The sequence below is a fragment of the Arachis ipaensis genome, chromosome B01, assembly GCF_000816755.2.
Source record: "Arachis ipaensis cultivar K30076 chromosome B01, Araip1.1, whole genome shotgun sequence".
NCBI lineage: Eukaryota > Viridiplantae > Streptophyta > Magnoliopsida > Fabales > Fabaceae > Arachis > Arachis ipaensis.
The window spans coordinates 119747823-119771517 of NC_029785.2; the positions used below are offsets into that span (position 1 = coordinate 119747823).

Sequence of the window (23695 nt, forward strand, 5' to 3'; positions counted from 1 at the left end):
TTAACCTAACTAAGATTACAAATTATATTATATATATATATTAAAGACTTGTTCTTAAATAATTTAAGCTATAATTATTTATCAATTAAAATGAAGAAAGCAATTATATATGTTGAGATTACATCATTACGTGTGCCCATGTTTCGTTGATGTCTTCAAATTCTAATTAACGTGATCTCCGCTACACCTAATTATCTCAAAGTTCATTTCATTGGTGTGTTTTCTTAATTTTCTTTGATTATTCTAATTGTGGTGCATTCCCTCAGAATTATTCCTCCATACGTGTGTAATCTATTAAAGAATTAATGTTAACATTGTCAACTCTTGTTCATCAATCCAAAATCTTCATGACTCCCACGTTCATACAGAACTGGCCCCACAACTAAGAAAATCGCACAAAACAAACAAATAAATCATTAAATGTCCCTTTGAGAGGTTGAATCGTGACCAAAAACAAATAAATAAATAAAGAGTTTTGCTAGGTAGACAATGACTTTTATAAACAATGTGAATAATGGATTTTAGAATTGATTCAATAACTAAAAATATACTTCACTTCAAATTATCTCCTAAACCTTAACATTAAAATAACCATCTGAACATCTAGTAATTGTTAATTGTGTATGTGTAAATCGAATCAAAAGAAATAATAATCCAATTAAAAACAATGGACATAATCATCTGCATATCTATTAAATTGAACATTCGATATATTTATTATTTACATTATTTAGTATTCTAATTCTCTACCTATACTTTTTCATAAATAAATATCAAAGTCAAGTGTGACATTGAATATTGCTGGCATTGTTCAATTATGTTCTCAAATGAACACACTATATATTAGCTCATACTATATAGTATGTCACAGTTCCATTGTTCATAACTTCATATTAATTCCTTAGAATTTGAAAAAAAAATGGGACTAGGAAGAAGCAGGCCACGACTGAGGTTGCGAGGTTTGTGCTTTGGTAACGCAACCCCTCACGTAAGAGCTTCTTCTGCTTCTAGAGCAGAGTTTTCGAGCAACGATGTGCATGAATCTTCTAGAGACAAGGCTGATGAAATTGGTCTTGAAACTGGCGGCAACAACCGGGTTATGGTGGTTGTGGATTCTAGCTTTGAAGCTAAGGGTGCTCTAGATTGGGCACTCTCTCACACTATTCAGAAACAAGACAATGTTATTCTTGTTCATTTAGCCAAACCCACTAATAGAGAAGGTGAGAATCACAAATGTTATTATTTACAAAGATTTCATTATGTGTTATTGTGGATTATTAGTTTTCTTAAGTATGAAGTATCTAATTATTTCAACAAGATTAAAGAATGTAAAATAAGATCATTTTAATATTTTTGAATTAATTTTTTATTTTCTTCTAAATATTTTTTTATTTAATTATATGTTATTATATCAATAAAAATATTTGACCCAAGCATCTAATATTAATGAAATATTAAATTAATCTCTTATCTTAGACATAATTAAGATAATGAGTTTTCTTAAGTAGTTACAAGTAATAGATTTATATCCATGCCCATATATAATTATACCTTTTTGTTCCCTTTTATTGATTTGGTGATTTGATAGACAGATTCTAATGAAAGAAAGTTCAATTTAAAGGCTTATCAACTTCTGCTTGAAATGAAAAACACATGCGAAACAAAGAAACCCGGAGTAAGTTTCAAATTAAGAAGTATTTCATTGATTTCTAGGAAATGGAACATTGTTCAACTTATGTAACATGTTGTATTCCTCTGTTTCTTGAGGTGCAAGTAAGTGTAGTAATGCTTGAAGCAGAGGAAAAGGGTGCTGCCATAGTGCAAGAAGCGAAGCAACAAAGCGTGTCGCTGTTGGTCGTTGGACAAAGGAAGCGATCACTAGTGCGGCGGCTGATGGCGAAGAAGTGGCCGTGGATGAGGACGAGATCTGAGGTTGTTGAGTACTGCATACAGAACTCACCTTGCATGACCATTGCTGTGAGAAGGAAGAATAAAAAACTCGGAGGTTATTTAATTTCTACCAAACGGCATAAAAACTTTTGGCTTTTGGCTTAAATAAAATAAAATTTAATTTTAATTTACTATCCGTGTAAAATAATTTTACACGTGTATTTAATTATATAACGTTATATAGTAATAATAACTATCTTTTATATTAATCGTGTGAATGTTTGAATGGTCATCCAAAAATACAGATGTGATCAGTGGTGGAACCAGAAATTTCATAAGAGGGAGGCCAATTAAATATAAAATATAACAAAAAATTAACAAAATATGATTTGTAGCATATATATCAAAAAAGTAATTATATTATATAAAAGTCAATGTTCGACTACATACTTTAAGATTTTGATATTTTGTTAATAGTTAATAAAATAGTTAATTAATGTGATTATTAATGAAACATGTTACTTGATGTGTAAAGTCGTGTAAAGTTCAGGCATTAAATGAATGAAAAGGTGCAAGGGAAATTAGCTTGGTATGCTAATGAAAAACAGTTTTTACTTTTCAGTATTATTTGTGCTTTGTTCTATAAAATGGTGAAATAAGAGGATTTTGTTTGTCAAAATAGGAGCTACACGCCTACACCAAAATCTAATATTCATAAAGTAAATATTAATGTAGTATAATAAATTAAATGTTCAAAAATTATTTTTTGTAATATAAGTTTGATGAAGATGTTATTCTGTTTTGGCAGAAAATTAACTGTAATTGGGTTTGTGGTGTTTATTTTCTCTTTACTTTTATTTTATATAAAAATTATAAAATAATTTGTTGAGTTTAGTGAATTAAATCATGATTAAAATGATGATAAAATATTATTGAGTCAATTATTAATTGTTTGTATAATGTTATTTGGTTTAATGTGTAAAAATTAAATTAAATTAAAACTGGTTCAAGAAGCATGAAGTTAAGTTCAAACTGAATTTAGCCTAAATATACACACATTCAAGATCTAATGTTTATTTATCTCCACCTCAAATGCTTCTCATCGAGACAAAAACAGACCCTTAGCAAATAAAAAAATGAAAACACATTGGCTCAAACTAAGTTCAATAGGTGGTCTTACCTAAATTTACACACTCAACTTAGTTGCTAACTAAGTAATGAGATTCTATTTCATTTGAAATATACTTTCTTTACCTGCCAAACTAAAAATTCTCTCCTCTCACTTTTCTCTTTCTTTAATATCACATCATCTCTAAAGCAAGAAGAAAAAAAAAGAAAATTTTTGGAATTAGAACATGGTCAAGAACAAAAATATTATTTCCATTCTCAAGCAAGAAAAGAAAGAAGAAGGACTACAACAAGAGAAAAGATTTCAACCGAATAGAGAATCACAAAAAGGAGATTTTCTCATTTGTGCTTCATCAAGAAAGATTGAAGAAATCAACTGGACTACAAGCACCGAACAGAAAACTATGAAGAAATTAAAGTTAATGGTGCTCTACTACTTATCAACGGTCAAGAAACAAACTTGGGGCTAAAGTAAAGATGAACGACCCAAATTCAAGATTTTTGAAGAAAAAGGATGAAAGAGAAATGTATGGTTGCATGTCACTGTTTCTGTTCTCTCTTACCTCTGTGAACGCCACTATTGATTCTGATCTTGGGAGAAGAAAAATCAACATGTGCTGAAACAAGGTTTTAAGCCTAGGAAGCTTCAATTTTCTATAATAAGGGTGAACGGTTAAGAATTGGAGCAAGGAGTGATAGCACAAATGTTTGGGTTCCTATAGTTCACTGAACTTTTATTATTCTCCTTCATGATTTTTATTTTGTAATTCTTTTTCTCAGTTTAGTATGTTTTGAGTTTCATTGGAAAAAAGACAAACATGGTGATGTTTGTAAGAAAAAGTCAATGTGAGGAAAAAGGTAGAGAGCTAAGCTTAGAGAAAAAGCCTAAGTTATTTCAGTTATTCTTTGAATGTATTTCTGTTTTGTGGTCATGATTCTGAGGAAATTTTCTTACAAATTGGGTTAGCACTTTGTAGTTGAAAGCTAAGGTATCGTAGTCAAGTTCAGGTTGGGTTAGAATCTGGACTTGTCCCATATAGGATTAGGGTAAATCTTAGGTAGAATTGGTGTTTGTAATCTGTTGAAAAGATAGTGAAATTCCATCATTGTTGTGATGAAGACTGGATGTAGGCTACATTGCATTGGGTAGCTGACAAACCCCAATTTGACGGTTTGTTTTGCATTGAATTCAGAGTATTTTGATAACCTTTTGTCACATTTAGCCTAGGAATTAGCATGATTTTGTTATCTCTCCCATATTCGTGCTTAAGTGTAAAAACATGCTTTCTAAGCCTTATTTTGATGAATTCTAGTTCTTCTTTGATTCCATAAGATGCCTTGAGGTGTTTGCTAGTGATTCCAGGATTGAAGTAGGCTAGGCATGGATCAAAGGAAGCAAGGAAGGAAGCATACAAGTGGAGAGAAGCATAAAAAGTCAAAGAAGCAAAGTCAGCCATGCACGCGCACGCGCACAAGGCGCTCACGCGCACAAGGCGCTCACGCGCACATTGCAGAATCGACCAGGGACGCACACGCGTACCATGCGCGCACGCGCCGATGATGGCACATGACCTCATTAATGCAACACGTGCCTGGCGATTTGAGAGGGTTTCTGAACCCATTTTTGGCGCCAAATTGCTAAGGGAAAGGAATAAAAGGATGAAGGATTAAGGGGAAGGCATAACAACATGAGGATCATCATTCCCAACTAACTAATCACTTTTTAGTTTTAGTTTTGAGAGTTAGTTTCTAGAGAGAGAAGCTCTCACTTCTCTCTAGAATTAGGATTAGGTTTAGTTTAATAATCTTAGATCTAGATTTTAATTCATGCTTTCATCTCCCTCTATCTCTCAATTCTTTGTTGCTACATTCATCTTCTTCTATTCCTTTGTTGTAATTTCCTTTATGTTGTTCTTATACTTTGTTGTAGATCTAGTATTGCTCATTCCATTTTTTTTCAATTCAATAAGAGGTAATTCATAATAATTGTTCTTCTTTGCCTTTCTATTGTTGATCTCTTACCTTTGTAGTTGTAGATTCCTTTAATTCTTGCAATTAATAATGTTTACTTCTATTGCACTCTATGTGTTTGTTGAAATGCCTCTTTTAGTTTTAGTGTAGGTTTTGTTCTTCTTGGCCTAGGTAGAGTAATTAGTGACACTTGAGTTATCTAATTCCTTTGTTGATTGATAATTGGAGAGATTGCTAATTGGTTTGGAGTGCACTAAAGCTAGTCTTTCCTTAGGAGTTGGCTAGGACTTGTGGCTCAAGTCAATTCATCCACTTGACTTTCCTTTAATTAGTAAGGGCTAACTAAATGGTAGCAATGAACAATTCTCATCACAATTAAGAAGGATAACTAGGATAGGACTTCTAGTTCTCACACCTTTCCAAGAGCCTTTTATAGTTTTTAGTTTATTTTCATTGCCATTTACTTTTCATGCTTCTTATCCAAAACCCCAAAATAACTCATAACCAATAACAAGACACTTTATTGTAATTCCTAGAGAGAACGACCCGAGGTCCAATACTTCGGTTTATAAATTTTAGGGGTTTGTACTAGTGACAAACAACTTTTTGTATGAAAGGATTCTTGCTTGATTTAGAAACTATACTTGCAACGAGAATTCATTTGTAAATTTCTAAACCGTCAAAAATCCATTCGTCAGTAGCCGAACCAAGATACATTTGTGTGTCATTCTCTACTCTCTTCTCTGTTATTAGTTTTGCAATATAGGAGACAAAAATAAAGTATTTTCTGATTTCTCTACTAAGCAACGTTTCACTATAACAATTTTTACAAGCAACTCTATTCTACTTTCTATCGTGTAAAGAGATAAAATTAAAGTATCTCCTGTGTTCTTTCTACAAAAAGCATAGTTACAAGCAAAGTAAAAAAAAAAGTCAAGATTCAACCCCATTTCTCTTAACCATTAATAACCATCATAGTTCATCTTTAAATACTCTTTATTAAATAAATAAATATTTTTCATTAAATAAAAAATATTATATTTTGAGTAAAGTATCGTTTTTGTCTCCAATGTTTGGGGTAAGTCTCAAAATTATCCCTAACATTTGAATCGTCCTATTTAAGTTCCTAACGTTTCAAAATTGACTCAATGTTGTCCTGTCGTTAGGAATCTATTAATAGAATTGATGGCGGAACAAAAATTGAGACGATTTTGAAACGTTAGGGACTTAAATAGAACGAACATGTTGGGACAAAAACGATACATAGAAATAAATCTTAATTTTATCCTTCAATACTATCAATTTTTTACGGTATATAGTTATTTGATTATTTTTTAATCACATCTAAGTAATTACACCTAATCACATTAATTTTACTCTAAATAAATTTATTTTTTTATAATTTTACTCTTAAAAATTTTTACTCATCATAAAATATTTGTAAAATGACTAGTACATAAACTTGTGGGAAAAAAATGATACATATACAATAAAGTAATATGATTCTAGTCATTTACAAATATTTCATAATGAGTAAAAATCTTTAAGAGTAAAATTATAAAAAAAAATAAATTTATTTAGAATCAAAGTAATGTGGTTAAGTGTAATTTACTTAAATGTGATTAAAAATAATTGAATAACTATGTATCGTAAAAGATTGATATTAGTGAAGGATAGAATTAAAATTTATTTCTATGTATCGTTTTTATCCCCAACATTTTCGTCCTATTTAAGTCCCTAACGTTTCAAAATCGTCTCAATTTTGTCCCGCCGTCAATTCCATTAGCAGATTCTTAATGACAGGACAACATTGAGTCAATTTTGAAACATTAGAAACTTAAATAGGACGATTCAAACATTAGGAACAACTTTAAGACTTATCCCAAATGTTGAGGACAAAAAGCGATACTTTACTCTTATATTTTTATTAATTTATGTATTATCTTTAATAGGAAATAATATAACATTTATTAAGAAGCACTACCCTTCTTATTTTATCTTAAACATATTAGTATATACTATTAGAAAACTATCACCTGTTCCAATGTACTATATGAAAAAACAATGTTCTTAGCACTGCCACGTATGCTTGTAACTTTTGTCCTTTAGCAAAGAAGTGAATGACTATTTCAACCAATAATGTAGTTCTGAAATAACTATATTGGTCAGCTGTATCGAAGAGATTATATTTTATTAGCTTGTCTAAACTTGCGTTTTGTGATAAAGCCGGTTCCATTGAAAAATTAAAACCATCCCTGGCGCTACGAGGGAGAAAGAGAAACGCTACGAGCCTACGAGAAAGAGAGAGGAAGAGAAAAGGACCGCACCGCCGCGATGGTGCTGTCCGGCGGCGTTGATGGCAAAGAAGAAGAAGGAGGAGGTTCCGCTAAGATCTGCGTTGGAGAGACTGAGAGAGCGCTCGAGGGAGTTAGGGTTTCTGTTAGGGGTGGCTGGTTTAGAAGGAATTGGGGAGGGAGGCTGCTTTTATAGTAGGTTTTTTAATAACACCGGTTCGGTTTGATTTTTTTTTTATTAGAACGAAAATCAAAACGAACCGCAAAAAAAACTGCAAAAAATCATTTTTTCTTCAGTTTTCAATTTGTTCGGTTTTCGATTTTTTTAGTTCGATTGATCGATTTTGTTTGGATTAAATTGGTTTTGAACACCCCTACTATATGGAACAGCAATGTTCTTAGCACTGCTAGGTATGTTTGTAACTTTTGTCCTTTAGTAAAGGAGTGAATGACTATTTCAACCAATAATGTAATTTTGAAATAACTATATTGGTCAACTGTACCGGGGAGATTATATTTTATTGGCTTGTCTAGACTTGTGCCTTGTGATAAAGTCGGTTCTATTGAAAAATTAAAACTGTCTCTAGCGCTTTATCATATCTAATTGGTGTAAGAATACTAGAGTTGAAAAGCATGGAAAAATGAAAGTTAGGCTAAATGCGTGATTTCCTCCGACCAAAGGAGATGAATGTTGTTAGAAGGGGAATAGATCCTCTCAATTATTAAAAGAAATTGAAAGGGTAAAGTGTGATCTCTATCCTTTCATTATTCTCTATCTCATATTTATTCTTAATTTCACTTATAAAATTAATGGTGAGGGATCATACTTTACTTTCTCAATTCTTAAAAAAATTGAGAGAATCCAATTCCCTATTAGAAGAATGGGATTTAATTTCGACGATCTTACACAATAGGCGGATTATTAAGTGGCATACATAGTTATTATATTTGTGGCATTTGAAATGGGTAAACTTAAAAGAAAATTCCCTTTTGGTACTAATCACTGCATTTCACTTGTTGAATGGAGTTCTATCGCAGCATTACGTTCAAGAAGCAACATGAAACACTTGCCAAAGTGATTATACTGTTTGATTAATTTGTTTTAAGGTAGTTATTGCAATGTTGGAGTTTTGGAGTTTATTAATTGTAGTGCCATGGTGAACAAATAGATCTTACAATTAGGGGTATTTGCGATGCGATTTGAATCGATTTTGAGTAAAAAATTCATACACTAGTTTTATTTGTGGTGTGGTTTGGATTGGATAACTTTTAAAAAAAATCCGATTCGATCTGACCCAATTTCAAGTGGTTTGGATTGGATTAGATTTGCAGTTTTGTAAATTAAAAAAATTAAATACATATAACAAGTCTCAACATCAAATTTTAAATAATCAACAAAGACATAACAAGTCTCAACAATATCTTAAAAAATCAACAATAATATAACAATAGAAATAAAATTATAGGTTAGTTAAAATAAATAATAATAATAATACATAAATAATATAAAAATGTATAACAAATTAAACATATTATAAGTATAATTGTAAATATAATAATAAAATAATAATATTATAGCATATTCTACCGTTTGAATTGGATTGAATTGGTTATGAAGAGTAAATACGAAATCCGATCCGATCAAACGATTCGTAAAAAATAGAATCTAATCAAATTCAAATTAGTGCGATTTTAATCGATTTTCGATTTGAATTGAATTGAATGAACGGTTTAATTTAAATCAGTTTGGATTTAAACGCCCCTATTTCCAATCGTATATGAGACTCACGAACAGTGACACATAGTAAATAACAAGCTCATTTTGGTATAATGGACTAAATATTCACTGAATAGTCCAACAAATTCTCAGCTCGGCTCACCTTTTATAGGCCAACATAAAGTTGCATTATAGCCGACGGAACGAAAAGAAAATGTTGGAGCATTATCCGCCGATACAAAGGTCAAACGGTTGCTTGACCACTTTGCAGTTCTTTTAGTTATAAATTCACTTATTCTTAAATTTAGTTATAAATTTATTTTTATTTAAAAATAATTATAAATTTATTTATTTTTAAATTAATTATATTTTTATTTAAAAATAATTATAAATTTATTTATTTTTTATAATTATATAATATCTATTAATATTATTTTTTAATAAATACTTATAGTATATAATAATATAATAGATATAAACTAATTAATAAATTATTAAAATTTAAAAATAATAGTTATTTTAATATAAAAACAAAATAAAAATATTTATAATAGAGTAAAAATAACAAAATACTTATTGTTTTTGGTCCATATTATTTTAGAATAGCTTGATATTCTTAAAATATTAGTAAAAATATGTATTTTAAATTTTTCACTATTTTTATTTTTTATTTACATAATACCAAATCAACCGGTTAAATTAGTGATCTACTGATTAAATCAATAATCCAATAATTTGACCGGTTCGATTATTGATTCAATTCTGACAACTATGATTTCCGTTATTAGAAACCGGTGAACCGATTGGATTAAAAATCGGACCGGTTCGTTGCAAAATTTTTTGCCCCTCTCCCCAATGAAATGGCACGTTTTTGGCTTTCTGAAGGGGAAAAAAAATGAAACCCTAAAAGCAACCCTCTCCCTGTTCGAGCAGCAGCAGCCCCCATCCCCCCTAACTCTCTCAGTCTCACTTAAGGAGTAGAGCCTCTGACTCTCACACTCCCAAAAAAGCACCGCCCACCGCCACCTCCACCGCTACCGCCGGGCTACTCTGCTTCGTCTCGTGACTCTCGTCCTCGTCCGGCGCGGCTCACCGTCGCTGCTGCCTTCCCCTTGCCCGTCTCTGCTTCGCCGTGCTTGGTCTCCCTCTTCTCAGGTATGTTTTTTAATTTTTTTTATTTATTCAGTTATTGACTTATTGCCTTATTGGGTTATAATTTGATTAACTGAGGAACTGTTTAATGATGTTGATTAACTGAATCTGTTGATTGATGCTTTTGTTTTTCTGATTAACTGAGGGACTTATGTAGGTTTAGTGGTTGATTGATGCTTTTGTTTTTCTGATTGTTAGTGTTTAGGGTTGATTTGTTGCTGTTTTTATATCATTATGGTGAATTGAGAGGCTGTTTTTATATTGTTATGTGAATTTATATTGTTGGATAGTGGATAGATTTTGTGAATTGAGCTGTTTTGTTTATATTGTTTTGGATAGTAGATAGATTCTGTTAATTTATATTGTTCTGCTCGTGTTTATTCTGTTGCATAATCTTTGATGGCTTGGTTTTGTTTGCAAGAGTTTAAACTAGGAAGTATTTGGCACTTCTCAGGTTCTAAGTTTTTCGTGTAAAGGTTCAAATTTTTGAAACTTTATTGCTTTCTTCTATCCTCTTTATCTGCAGCAGACGTCTTTGACAAATAATGATTTGGCAGAATTAGTTATTTTTAGAAATTGAGATGATTGTTGTTAAAATGTTAGTGACAAACTGACAATATGTATTTCAAATTTTAATTTTAAGTTTTTTACTATTTTATGTTTTTTTATTTACGTGAGACCGAGTCAACCGGTTCAACCCGTGATCCACCGATTGACCCAATGACCTAGTAACTTGACCGGTTTGATCACTAGTTCGGTTCTGACAACTACGCTCTTTTCTCTTCAGACTTAAAGACCACTACACCCACCTTTCTTCTTCAATTTCTCACTACTGGCCGCTGCCCCCCAAAACCCCCTCACCATCGCACTCCCCCTAAACTTTCTCACCGTCGCAGATTACCTTCCCAAAACAAATATTATCTCATAACCTAAAAGGAAGTCTGAGATGTATGGATATATTCATTTCATGTCAAAAAAACAGATGTTTTACTATGTTTCTTTTTTTTAATTAGAAACTAGAATTAATATTCTCAAAATTGGCATTCTATTTGTGTTTTTAGATCTCCAAAATCTCTCTATCTAATATCTCTTTTTTATATTGTATTCTATTAGAATAGTTCTAATCTATATATATATAATCATTGATATATATTATATATATAAGAAAATTTCGAAATATTCGAAATAGAATTTCTATATTCATTCAATAATTTGAAATTTTTACATATTCAAAAATATTAATATATAATCAATATTACTATAAAATCATATCATATATAATAGAGAAATTATATAATTTCTAAGTTTTCATGTAAAAAAAAGTTTGAATTTCAATATCTATATCTTTTTTTATTTTTTTTATTTGTGCACCCAGTCCTTTATAATTCAAAGCCCTCTCTTGTGGCTTTTGTGGAAATATTATCCTTATCCTTGTCTTTGTTTGTCTTGGATTGGAACAAATTACTATAATTCTACCTTGTCTATGGATCAATCTACATATTTCACAAATTTTACGAACAAAGGCTCGTATTTTCATATTTATGATTCCTTCAACTTAATCTCGGATCCATTTTAATAGAAGAAAATAAGGTTTCCTTCAATTTTGAACTTCTATTCTAATCGTGCCCTCAAAACCAATAATATTGAAGTTAAATAAAAGTCTAATAAAAAATTTATACTTGCATTTTTTATTTCTGTGTGGTAGAAATATATATAGAGTATGTTGAACGGAGCATCGCGCAGTCGCCGTCTTCCCGCGTCAGTGAGGTCGCGCTGTCGCCATCTTCGTCACAGAAGTGAGAGTTCTCTCAACGCCATCTTTGTCGCAGCACTGCAGTAGGGAGGGTTCTCTCAACGCTGTCTTCGTCACAGCAGGGAGGGTCGCTGTCGCCATCTTTGTCGCAGCAGTGAGGGTCGCTGTCTTCGTCGTTCTTCATCGTCATCGTCAGCCTCCACCATTGGCTCCTCTTCCTTCCGTTAAGTCCGGCTTCTGTAGTTTTCATTTATGTTGAAGCATTTGTTAATTTTTATCCTTTGTGGATTTGCTGCTATCCTCTGTTCTGTGTGTTTTGATTCTGTTGTCAAAATGATTTCTGTGGTTTGCTATTATCAGTGCCTCTGTGGATTTGTTGTTATCGCTGTCTCTGTTCTGTGTGTTTTGATTCTGTTATCAATTTTTTTCAAATTTTTTTCGTTTTTAAAAACTCCACGGATATCTGCGGATACCCAGGTCCCCGGTTAATATGGGGTCTCCCTACCCGTCGTGGGGACAGGGATAGACTATGAAGCACGGACACTTCGTTGAGTTGTTGTGTCCGCGTGTTGGACACATTTCGGACACGACACTCACCGACACTCGTTCGACATGTGTGTCTGTTGTGTCCAACCGTGTCTTAATAAAAAATAAAAAATTCTTCTCCGGACACATTTGGACACACTTAAATACCATCATGTGTCAGCGTGTCCAATCTTATTCTTAATTCGTCCCCGCCCCCATGGAGACCCGTTGCCATTCGTATTCTCCTCAGTCCAGTCTCCTCTGCCTCTTCTCCGGCCATCTTCTTTGCCGTCGCTGTCTCCGTTGCCTTCCCGTGTTCCCGAGGTAGGTCCTCTACTCCTCTTTGTGTTGTGGGTGCTGAGTTGTTGGATTTTTTAATTTATTTGCTATGTTCATGTTGCTCGTGTTATAATTTGAGATTTTGGCACAATGATATGTTACTACTTACTTTTAGCTAGAAATGCTACTAAATAATTGTTGCCTGAATAATTGTTGCTGTGTTGGTTGTTCTTGTTGTTGGGTTTCTTGTGGTTGGTTATTAGAATTAGATTTAATTACGATTTTCTTTCTCAGTTATGGACAATATTAATAATCAAGAAGCACATGTGTATAGCAAGGCATCTTGTAATAATTTGGTTGATATTTCTCCGGATTCCAATATTGATAGTCAATCACAAGCTTCCTCTAAGTTGGCTATTTCCTTTCCAGAATATTCATCCCTCGTGCAGAGAGAGACGCACACTAGGACTAAGCTCTTATAATCTCGTAGCTGTGTTCATTCCAGTCTTTGTGGGATGGCTCTGAGAGGAGTATGGCAACTTCAGAAGCTCATTGTTAGCTATTGCAATTGGGGCGGAAGCAGTAGAGGTATAAGGTACCCTCCATTTCATCCTCCTTCTCGCTATACTGCATTTACTAACATGATGCTTTCTTTCGTCGTTCCTAATCCAAAATCCCTGATTCCTATCACTTTATAACTGTTAGGTTACAGACTACTTGTGCTGCATCTTATTCTTCTTTTTCTTCTCATATTTTACTTTGTGTTGATGATCCGATTCTTTTATTTTAAATAATAATAGGGCTTTTATGGAGTCGGAATTGCCTGTGTTTAAGGAGAAGAATCCTCAATTAGAGGTTGTTACTGAACTCATTCGTGGTCAGCATCCACATTTGAAGGCCTTTTACAGTAAGATTTCTTCTTTGTTAATTAATTAACAAAAGTTGGATTGTACAACTCACTCGGGGGATCTTTTCTTGGCTAATTACTAAAAGTTGAATGAGTGATTGTGATGGGAATTACAGAGAACAAAAACGAGCGAGTTATATGCGTGAAGAACATGGATCCAGAAGATGTACTTCACCATGCAACGAGGCTAAGGAATGCATTGGGAAGAAAGGTGATCAAACTGAGGACAAGGCATGTAACCAAGCGCCCTAGTGTGCAAGGTACATGGACAACTGCTCTTCGATTTTAAGAATAATAACAAGTCCAGAGTGTAGTGTTCCAAACTTGTTCTTTTCTTTCTGATGAATTTACCAATATTGTGTAAACCATATTTGAGTATAAGTTCTCATGCTGTTTGTGGCACAATTTTTATTTCCTTCTTCCTTGTTTGCTGCCTCATGATGAAGAGCAAAGTCATGTTCATAGTTAATAGTGGCAATAGCTCGCGTTATAGATACAGATACTGTTCGAGCTGCTATCTTTTTTTCTTCTTCTTTATCTAAGAATAAGATAGGATTAATGATCAAAATAGCCTCTGAAAGATAACTATCAATTTGGTTATCGAAGAAATTGGTCAGATATAACAGTCAGTCTATGCAAAGACCAATACGGTGTATCATTTTTTAGGGTTCAATTTGAGGTGCTTGATCTTTCCGTGAGAATCAAGACAATGCATGTGTGATTTTTGAGGGATTATTTTAACTATTAACCATCCAAATGATATGAATTTAGCGTTATGTGTCATCATGGAAGAAAAATGTCATAGGTGCAATAATTTAATTATGTTTAGTGTCCTGTTTACAATTGAATACGAGATTGTTTCAAAGCATTGGTGAAAATATGCTACACTAAAGATCTTAGACGATGCAGAGAAATCTCTGTTAATACTAGTAGTGTGTTGTAAACGTATTAGGAAAAAGAACAAGAAATGATTAAAGGAAACGTTTTAAAAACTGAAGCAACATCTATGCTTATTTACTAAACATCTATGCTTATTTACTCCTAAACCACTCAAATTGAACTCATTATTTGTCAATTAAGTATTAGTAGGAAAATTAGGCTAACTCATGTATTATTGTAGGTGATACTAAGTTAGATTCTGTTGTAAAATACTAAAATGAGAACCAGTCGTTGGGTGGAAAAAAATTGATGAATGTTTGGTAAATATTTTTTTTTAACATATCTGTCACAGTAAAAATTTCAATACTATTATTGGCATTCATCTTTATTACTTACTTGAAGGAACTCATGGAATATTATTGCAGATGACCCTGAATCCGCTATGGCGCTATGTGAACTGATTTTATAGTCTTGTATGGATTCAATGAATATAGTATTCCACAGTTAAATTTAACATAAAAAATTAACATTTAAAAACCAATATAACGTTTGATTTTAATACAGAAGTAAAATTGACCCACCAATGATTACTAATGTAAATGTTTTTGTTAATTATTCGAATCAAATTTAACGGTAAGATAACATTAAATCCGTTTGAAACATTTTGAAATTGAAATAGAACGTTTGAAACATTAGATTTCGACCTCAACATTAGAGACCAAAATAGTATTTAATCCTGTATATTATACATTTCCAGAAAGCAGTTTGTAGCCCACATGATCAATCTCATTCTTGTTGAGTTCTTGGAATTTATGAGTTGAATTACATAATTACCGTATATTATATAGTCCAAGTTAAATGATACACAACGGAAGTACCAAGCATCAAGCATATAAAGCTTTGTTTAGCTCATGTTGACAACAGAACAGTGCCCCAATGGAGGAAGGACTCCTTACGATACTTTATCTCGGATCACTTGGTGTCAGCTTTGGATCGAATCGTATGGCTTTAGGGGATAATGATCCAGATCCGCGTGACACAGTATGTCGGTATCCATCCATAGTTGTCATTTTCATTATCATTTGCTTCATCAAAATCGCATCATCAGCCATTGTCATGGTTTGCATTAAGTCACTCTAGCAACTTTTCTCTTTTTCGATAGCCCACTTTTCTTCTCAAATCTCTTTCTCTTCTTATTTTGCTTTTGGAAGGATTGTCCAACTAAGGACGGTTGTTGTTTCAACGCAAAGCTTTTGGCCACGTGCCCCAAGTGAAGTTTCTTGATCATAAATATTCTTTTCAGCTCACCACGATGTGCTGTGTAAGCACGGACCCAAGAGCAAAATCCCTTCCTAGCAAGTTCATCCATCTTGGGCTGAAAAAATGACAACGCAACAATTAGCTTATGATACACAAAAACTAAGATCCCTATATAGAATCGTATTCGTAGACAAAAATTGTCAATGAAATCATGAGGAATAAGGATGATTGCGCTTCGGAAATCATCATCCCTCTTCGTTATTAGATGTAACATGATTTCAAACTAATGTAATGGCTCAATTTCGAGAGAAATAGTATTTGTATACTTGACAAGTTGACATATCAAGAGTACAACTCTATTGATGTTTATTGTTACAAGTCATAAGATCAACCTGCAAGTCTAATTTAACCTCTGTCAAGACATTAGATGTATAACGAGGCACAGTGAATGATCAAACATCCTACCTAGAGCAGCTCACCTCACATGAACAACTAAGATGCAGCACAAAGGTCCTTTTTGGTGGCATTCAGCACAAATGATGATCAAAGGGAAACAAGGCCATTGCAGAGATTTGGGAGGAGACATAAATATGGGAAAATATATGAAGAGTGGTTTATAGTTACCGTTATCTAAGTCTAATCGTTTTGGAGTAGGTTGGATCTTTCTCCAGAATCTGCCACCATAAACAATGACTCAACAGCAGCAGGGATCATCCAATCCCACCACTTCAAAAGTTCCCTTATCAATTCCACCAAACCAAGTTGGTGGCTGTGATTAGGATTGAAGAGCCTAGCAGAAATCATAGAACATTATGAGTTGACATGTGATTTTGACAACCATGATCCATTTCCCTGTCAGACCCTCCATTTCCTTTCACTCAAACCTATCTGGCATTAATTTAGATTGTTAGCGGTTCATAAGTCCTCTGGCAACTCCAAATGTTTCATTGTTGTAAAAGCTCTAAGCCAAACAACGATAATGGCTCTAGAGTTAAATTTGGGCACATTTTTCCAAATCAAAATAGGATTAACATGTTAAAATATAGGTTTCTCATGTATCATTCAGTTAGATGGAAATGGAGTATCTATATTAAACCAGAATTTAGAAAGACCAGCAGTGTATCACCTTGGAAATGATGAATGATTCAAGTGCCTTCTGGAGACAAAGGACCCAAGGATGCAAGTCGATGAAAACAGACTTCTTTACGTGTTTGTTCTGTCCGTGTAATGTAAAATTATCCAACACTTTGAGAAGAGGATACTCCGCTAGTGAAACACCATGTTTCTCCAAGTCCTGTAAATAATCTATTTCAACTAGTTGCAGAAATAACAAGGACTCTCCCCTTTCACCCAGACGAGCAGTTCTACCAACTCTGCATCATGAATTCATCAAGGATCAGAAATCATAGTCTTAACATCACGCTTTAAGACTTTAACATTACATAAAAGACAGCACGGGAGGATCCTTTTGAATCTAGAAGAAGAGATATCCATGAAACAAATTCCACTTCCTGATAGATATTACATCATGTATGTTTTTCATTTTCAAAGTGGGTCCTTTTAGGCTATTTATTGCAGCAAATTTGGATACAATGATATGACTATCATTTAGTTATTCATAATATTAATTGATTTTAAAATCCCTCATGGAATGGATAAGACATTCTTAAGATGCTAAAGTGGCATAGCTGTTAGCCCCTGAATATTTACGAGTGACAAAGATCTCCATTAACAGCATTGATCTAACTAATTGAAGCTTGGAGATCACTTGTTTTATAAATAAAAGATCAAATAAAATAAAGTTATACAATCGATATAAAATGGTCGGGGGAGGTTTGTTTGGACTGTAATTAGCATAAAAAACTAGAATTAAAATCAGAAAGAAAAATGCCTTCCACATAACCACCCCTAAAAATATGGGAAAATAAGCCAAAACAAAAAATAGGTATACATACCTGTGCACATATTCAGTAGCTTCCCCAGGAGAATCATACTGTATGATGCATCGAACCGTTGGAAAATCCAGGCCTCTAGCAGAAACATCAGTGGACAAAAGCAAAGCAGATTTCTCAGTTTTAAAAGCCTGAAAAGTAGATCTCCGGTCTTCATGTTCCATATTACCATGCAATCGAAAAGTTTGGCATCCAAGAAACATTTGTATGACCCTTTCTTTTGTTTGAGGATCAGTCGAGAAGTGGAACTCACTTAGTAGCGAATGGTGAAAGTCTACCGTATCACATGTCGAAAAGAATACCACAACCTATAAAATCACTAGGTCAATTATGTGAATCTTAAAGCATAATATTTGAATAACAGCATGTTCAATTGGCAAGGGAAAAATAAAGTTAAGGATCGATGCATGCCATATCTAAGTTCCAGTCGCATAAATAAAAAATAATGCCTTCCATTTGTCAACTGTTTTCAAGGGATATCGACAAGCTTTTGTTGTCCCCATCCACATAATTCTTCATAAGTACACCAGAAATATTAAATTGTTCACGGTCATGTCAATATTTGCCAATGATAAGAAATACAGCTACTAAAAGCAAGAGAGAATGCGGAGAGTTAAAAATCTTCTAACTCCAACAACCTACATATAATATAGATAAGGAAAGTATCTTTAGAGAAAGTGACGCCTAACCTTTTGTGAAGTGTCTCTTTCAAAAAGATGCTTTAGAATTGAAAGAAGAACAACAAGCCGAGAACCACAAGGCACTGCTTAGCAAAATTGTATTCCAATTAGGTACTCAGCATCTTGAGAATATTAACCGTAAAATGCAGTGAAGGAAAGATAAAAAAAACTAATTATCACATACTTTTCACGTATCTCTGAATTAACTGTGTGGGGATTTTATAATCTATAACTGTTGGCATTTTACTGGAATACTTGACTTCGTCATCTTCATCAGACTCTGAAAGATCAATGCTTTCAATTGTTGATACTGGTTTTCTTGTTTTACCCTCAAGACCAATCATCACTGGATTGTGTAAACTTATTTTAGCAAGATGGTTCACTTTCTCATTAAAGGTGGCAGAAAAAAGCAAATTCTGCCTTTGAAATTCAGAGTTTCTTGGAACTGTACTCTCCTTGTAATCATTTGCTGCTTTTCTTGAACCCAAAAGATCTAGTATTTCCTGTATATCTTGTCCAAATCCTAATTCCAAAATCCTGCAGAAAACCATACATCCAGCTAACCCTTAAAAAAATACTTGGCAAAAAAAAAAAAAAAACTATATGCAGAATCATTATCACATTTTCTATGCCAACACATGATAATTTCTATAGCATCAATAGATGCAAGCCATACCTATCAGCTTCATCAAAAGTTATCCAGCGCAATTTTGTGTACAAGAATGATGGTGTATTCTTCAAATGATCTAAAAGGCGCCCAGGTATTGCTATAAGAATTGATATGCCTAAAATAATAACCACAGGTTACAAATTTGACCAAGTACAGTGAATGTCCAACCTTGTTCCTCTGACAAGCTAAAGCATATTTTAAATAATGTTATCATGAAACAGCTTTATTTCATAATGTTGTTGCTATCAGTTTGAAAATTCCATTGCATGAACAAAAGAAAAAGATTAAAAAGGGACAAAACCTTAAATATGAAAAGATAATAGGAATGCTGTTCTTTTTTTCCCTATTAAAAATGTTATTGATAAATATACTTGATTTCTACCTTTGCGTAGCCTAGCTTTCTCCTTTGATCTATTTTCACCACCCATAACATACCCGGGAACAATCCAATGGAATCGATGCAATAGCTTTTGAAGAATTTCATAAACCTGCAGACATAGCTCACGCGTCGGTACAAGAACCAACGCTATTTCCAATAAATCAATTAAATCTGTAACTGATTCAGACTAAATTAAAGAAAGAAATGCAATACTATTTTGTGTTAAAAAGGGAAAAACAAACGGTCAGTACAATATTCCCATAAAAAAAATTAACACAAATCTTTCAGATGATGCATTATCATTAAACTTCACATATGTGCTCCTCAATAGTAGTAACAAACAACACATTATTGGGGAGGAAAAGGCAGGGGGGTAAAAACTCTATATTCAGTGAAGTATCAAAAACTTACGAGCAAGATATATATCACGAAGAATATTATTGAGACAGAGAGAAGAATATTTACAAGATGGAGGGTAAGAGATCCTCCATATAAGAGCAAAAACAATCCAAAGGAGAGCTATCGATGTAGTGTAGCTTTAAAATCTCTCAACATGTCTGGGAGGGAAAGACTTATATTTTGAGCTTTATACAAAATAGATGCTAGAAGGTCTAATCTTATCCCATAAAACTTGCTTGTCTGAATTTAAGGTGCAACAATTGTGCTCCAACCAAAAGAGAAACTTTCTATGTTCACCTTTTCTCATTTGAAAGCATTATTTCAACTTTCAAGCTATAGCAGTATACTCAAATCCAGGGCAATATGACATGATACACAGTAACAAGCATGCATAATTGTTATCTGTCTGTGACAAATAAATGGAGAAAAATTGATGAATAAGTGGAGCTAAGTAGGCAACTGTCTTCCCTGTGCCTGTGGCAGCATTAATAAGTCTAAAATTTTATCATTAAGGAACCCAGAAATAAGAAGATATAGCATGTGCTAAAGAAAAGAAGATGAAGGAAGATTTCTAAATCCAGAGAGAAGGAAAAAATGATACGCATGACGGCCAGCGAGAATAACAGGAATGGCTTGAGCTTGCACCAGAGTTGGAACCTCGAATCCCAATTTTTCTATCAACAAAAAACATATAAACTCTTTTCCCATTTGGAACAAAAAAAATGGGGAAATTGTAGGTTACTCTTAAGCTCAATTCTAACCAGGCATGCTTCTGTGACACTAGGAATGAAAATTTATGAAAGAAATAAAAATCAAAGAAAGCGGGAGAGCAAGAGAGGAAATACCACGCAGTTCATCACATAAGGAAGGGTGAAGGCCAAGGCTAGAGAAAGAGCAAGAAGCAAAAATGCTGTCATTTCCTATGGTTGCATTGCTGGCAGCACTGCCAACATCTTTCTTCCATTCTTCTTATTTTCCATCACTTTCTTGCTGCCTCTTTCGCTCTTCTTCATCCCCATTTTTTTTCTTTCAAATTCTCAAGGTTCAGAAAACCGGACCGGTCATCGAACCACTCTAGTTACTGGTTCACTAATTCATTGGTTCAACCGGTTCAACTGGAAAAAACATTTCATAATAAACACCCGATTCTATAAAAATTCAATGAATAAAGCAACTGGTTCTAAACACTATTTCTACTGCATTGTTTTACTTCAAAAGGGGATCATAAACAACTAGTTCTATGAATAAACAAACTACAATGATATACAATGCCAAAAATAGGCCAATGATAAAATATAAAGGGTTTCTCTCTTCAATTCTATGTTCAAGCTTGTAGCATACCAGAATCAATAGAATAATACCATTAACATAGTCTTCCTTCTTAATTCTTATATACCTCAAAGAATTTCCTACAAAATGAAAATTGAACACAACACACAGTGGTGCACGAAATTGTGATCCTTAACAACGGCGCCAAAAACTTGGTGCTCGAAACGTAATTCATACACTTTGTCACAACTTCGTACAACTAACCAGCAAGTGCACTGGGTCATCCAAGTAATAAACCTTACGTGAGTAAGGGTCGATCCCACGGAGATTGTCGGCTTGAAGCAAGCTATGGTCACCTTGTAAATCTCAGTCAGGCGGATTCAAATGGTTATAGAGTTTTAATAATTAAAAGATAAATAAAACGTAAAATGGGATAGAGATACTTATGTAAGTCATTGGTGAGAATTTCAGATAAGCGTATAGAGATGCTTTCGTTCCTCCTGAACCTCTGCTTTCCTGCTGTCTTCATCCAATCATTCCCACTCCTTTCTATGGCAAGCTTTGTGTAGGGCATCACCGTTGTCAATGGCTACTTCCCATCCTCTCAGTGAAAATGGTCCAAGATGCGCTGTCACCGCACGGCTATTCATCTGTTGGTTCTCGATCATACTGGAATAGGATTCAATAATCCTTTTGCGTCTGTCACTACGCCCAGCACTCGCGAGTTTGAAGCTCGTCACAGCCACCCCTTCCCGGATCCTACTCAGAATACCACAGACAAGGTTTAGACTTTCCGGACCTCAAGAATGGCCGCCAATAGTTCTAGCCTATACCACGAAGACTCTGATCTCACGATCAGAAGGCTAAGAGATACACATTCAAGCTTGTTTGCATGTAGAACGGAAGTGTTTGTCAGGCACGCATTCATAAGTGAGAATGATGATGAGCGTCACATAATCATCACATTCATCATGTTCTTGTGTGCGAATGGATATCTTAGAGAAGAAATAGGCTTGAATTGAATAGAAAAATAGTAGTACTTTGCATTAATTCATGAGGAACAACAGAGCTCCACACCTTAATCTATGATGTGTAGAAACTCTACCGTTGAAAATACATAAGAACAAGGTCCAGGCATGGCCGAATGGCCAGCCTCCCCAAATGGCATATGAATTCGAAAATAAGGGGAAAGACCCCTAGTACAATAGTAAAAAGTTCTACTTATACTAAACTAGTTACTAGGGTTACAGAAATGAGTAAATGATGCAGAAATCCACTTCCGGGCCCACTTGGTGTGTGCTTGGGATGAGCATTGAAGCTTTCACGTGTAGAGGTCTTCCTTGGAGTTAAACGCCAGTTTGTAACCTGTTTTTGGCGTTTAACTCTACTTTGCAACCTGTTTCTGGCGTTTAACTCCAGAATAGGGCAGAGAGCTGGCGTTGAACGCCAGTTTGCGTCGTCTAAACTCGGGCAAAGTATGGACTATTATATATTGCTGAAAATTCCTGGATGTCTACTTTCCAAAGCAATTGAGATCACACCTTTTGGACTTCTGTAGCTCCAGAAAATCCACTTTGAGTGCAGGGAGGTCAGAATCCAACAGCATCTGCAGTCCTTCTTCAGCCTCTGAATCAGATTTTTGCTCAAGTCCCTCAATTTCAGCCAGAAATTACCTGAAATCACAGAAAAACACACAAACTCATAGTAAAGTCCAGAAATGTGATTTTTATTTAAAAATTAATAAAAATATATTAAAAACTAATCAAATCATACTGAAAACTATGTAAAAATAATGCCAAAAAGTGTATAAATTATCCGCTTATCACAACACCGAACTTAAATTTTTTCTTGTCCCCAAGCAACTGAAAATCAAATAGGATAAAAAGAAGAGAATATACTATAAATTTCAAAATATCAATGAAACTTAGATCCAATCAGATGAGCGGGACTAGTAGCTTTTTGCCTCTTGAATAGTTTTGGGATCTCACTTTATCCCTTGAAGTTCAGAATGATTGGCATCTATAGGAACTTAGAATTCAGATAGTATTATTGATTCTCCTAGTTCAGTATGTTGATTCTTGAACACAGCTACTTTATGAGTCTTGGCCGTGGCCCTAGTTTAGCCGCTTAGGCCAGGATTTTATTCCTTTTGGGCCCTCCTATCCACTGATGCTCAAAGCCTTGGATCCTTTTTATTACCCTTGCCTTTTGGTTTTAAGGGCTATTGGCTTTTTGCTCTTGCCTTTTGGTTTAAAGAGCTTTTGGCTTTTTCTTTTTCTCTCTTTTATTTTCGCCATTTTTCTTTTCTCTTTTTTTCGCAAGCTCTTCTCTATTCACTACTTTTTCTTGCTTCAAGAATCAATTTTATGATTTTTCAGATTATCAAATAACATGTCTCCTTTTTCATCATTCTTCAAGAGCCAACATATTTAACATTCATAAACAACAATTTCAAAAGACATATGCACTGTTCAAGCATTCATTTAGAAAACAAAAAGTATTGTCACCACATCAAAATAATTAAACTAGTTTCAAGGATGACTTTGAAATCATGTACTTCTTGTTCTTTTGTAATTAAAACATTTTTCATT

General features: G+C 33.8%; 3 protein-coding genes across 6 annotated transcripts; 2 read left to right on the forward strand and 1 right to left on the reverse strand.

The window, feature by feature from the left end:
* On the forward strand, positions 799–2305 carry LOC107619369. Its single transcript, XM_016321643.2, has 3 exons — positions 799–1220; positions 1593–1675; positions 1768–2305. The coding sequence occupies exons 1-3, from the start codon at positions 920–922 to the stop codon at positions 2053–2055; spliced, it is 672 nt and encodes a 223-aa protein (XP_016177129.1). The 5' UTR covers positions 799–919; the 3' UTR covers positions 2056–2305.
* On the forward strand, positions 9880–14176 carry LOC107634853 (54S ribosomal protein L51, mitochondrial). Of its 3 annotated transcripts, none has more exons than XM_016338260.2 (4): positions 9880–10155; positions 13139–13304; positions 13510–13616; positions 13733–14176. In XM_016338260.2, the coding sequence occupies exons 2-4, from the start codon at positions 13225–13227 to the stop codon at positions 13903–13905; spliced, it is 360 nt and encodes a 119-aa protein (XP_016193746.1). In that variant the 5' UTR covers positions 9880–10155; positions 13139–13224; the 3' UTR covers positions 13906–14176. The 3 variants fall into 3 exon arrangements, with proteins under 3 accessions (XP_016193746.1, XP_016193744.1, XP_016193747.1); XM_016338258.2 differs by lacking the exon at positions 9880–10155 and adding an exon at positions 12612–12754; XM_016338261.2 differs by lacking the exon at positions 9880–10155 and having other exon boundaries at positions 13122–13304.
* LOC107611722 (DEAD-box ATP-dependent RNA helicase 17) lies at positions 15315–20792 on the reverse strand (the record flags this gene model as incomplete). 2 transcript variants are annotated; one of them, XM_021124221.1, is given in 10 exon segments in its annotated part: positions 15315–15870; positions 16882–17128; positions 17711–18015; positions 18397–18470; positions 18572–18924; positions 19064–19172; positions 19440–19583; positions 20211–20329; positions 20437–20509; positions 20681–20792. In XM_021124221.1, coding segments are annotated over 10 exon segments (1785 nt in total), but the record flags the coding sequence as incomplete, so codon positions are not given.

What these genes read in the sequence shown, in the direction of transcription:
- LOC107619369 (XM_016321643.2), top strand. Translation starts at nt 920, where the DNA reads ATGGGACTAGGAAGAAGCAGGCCACGACTGAGGTTGCGAGGTTTGTGC. An exon ending in CAAACCCACTAATAGAGAAG is followed by an intron (nt 1,221 to 1,592) that starts GTGAGAATCACA and finishes TTTGATAGACAG; the next exon opens with ATTCTAATGAAAGAAAGTTC. An exon ending in GCGAAACAAAGAAACCCGGA is followed by an intron (nt 1,676 to 1,767) that starts GTAAGTTTCAAA and finishes CTGTTTCTTGAG; the next exon opens with GTGCAAGTAAGTGTAGTAAT.
- LOC107634853 (XM_016338260.2), top strand. Translation starts at nt 13,225, where the DNA reads ATGGCTCTGAGAGGAGTATGGCAACTTCAGAAGCTCATTGTTAGCTAT. An exon ending in GGAAGCAGTAGAGGTATAAG is followed by an intron (nt 13,305 to 13,509) that starts GTACCCTCCATT and finishes AAATAATAATAG; the next exon opens with GGCTTTTATGGAGTCGGAAT. An exon ending in ACATTTGAAGGCCTTTTACA is followed by an intron (nt 13,617 to 13,732) that starts GTAAGATTTCTT and finishes TGGGAATTACAG; the next exon opens with AGAACAAAAACGAGCGAGTT.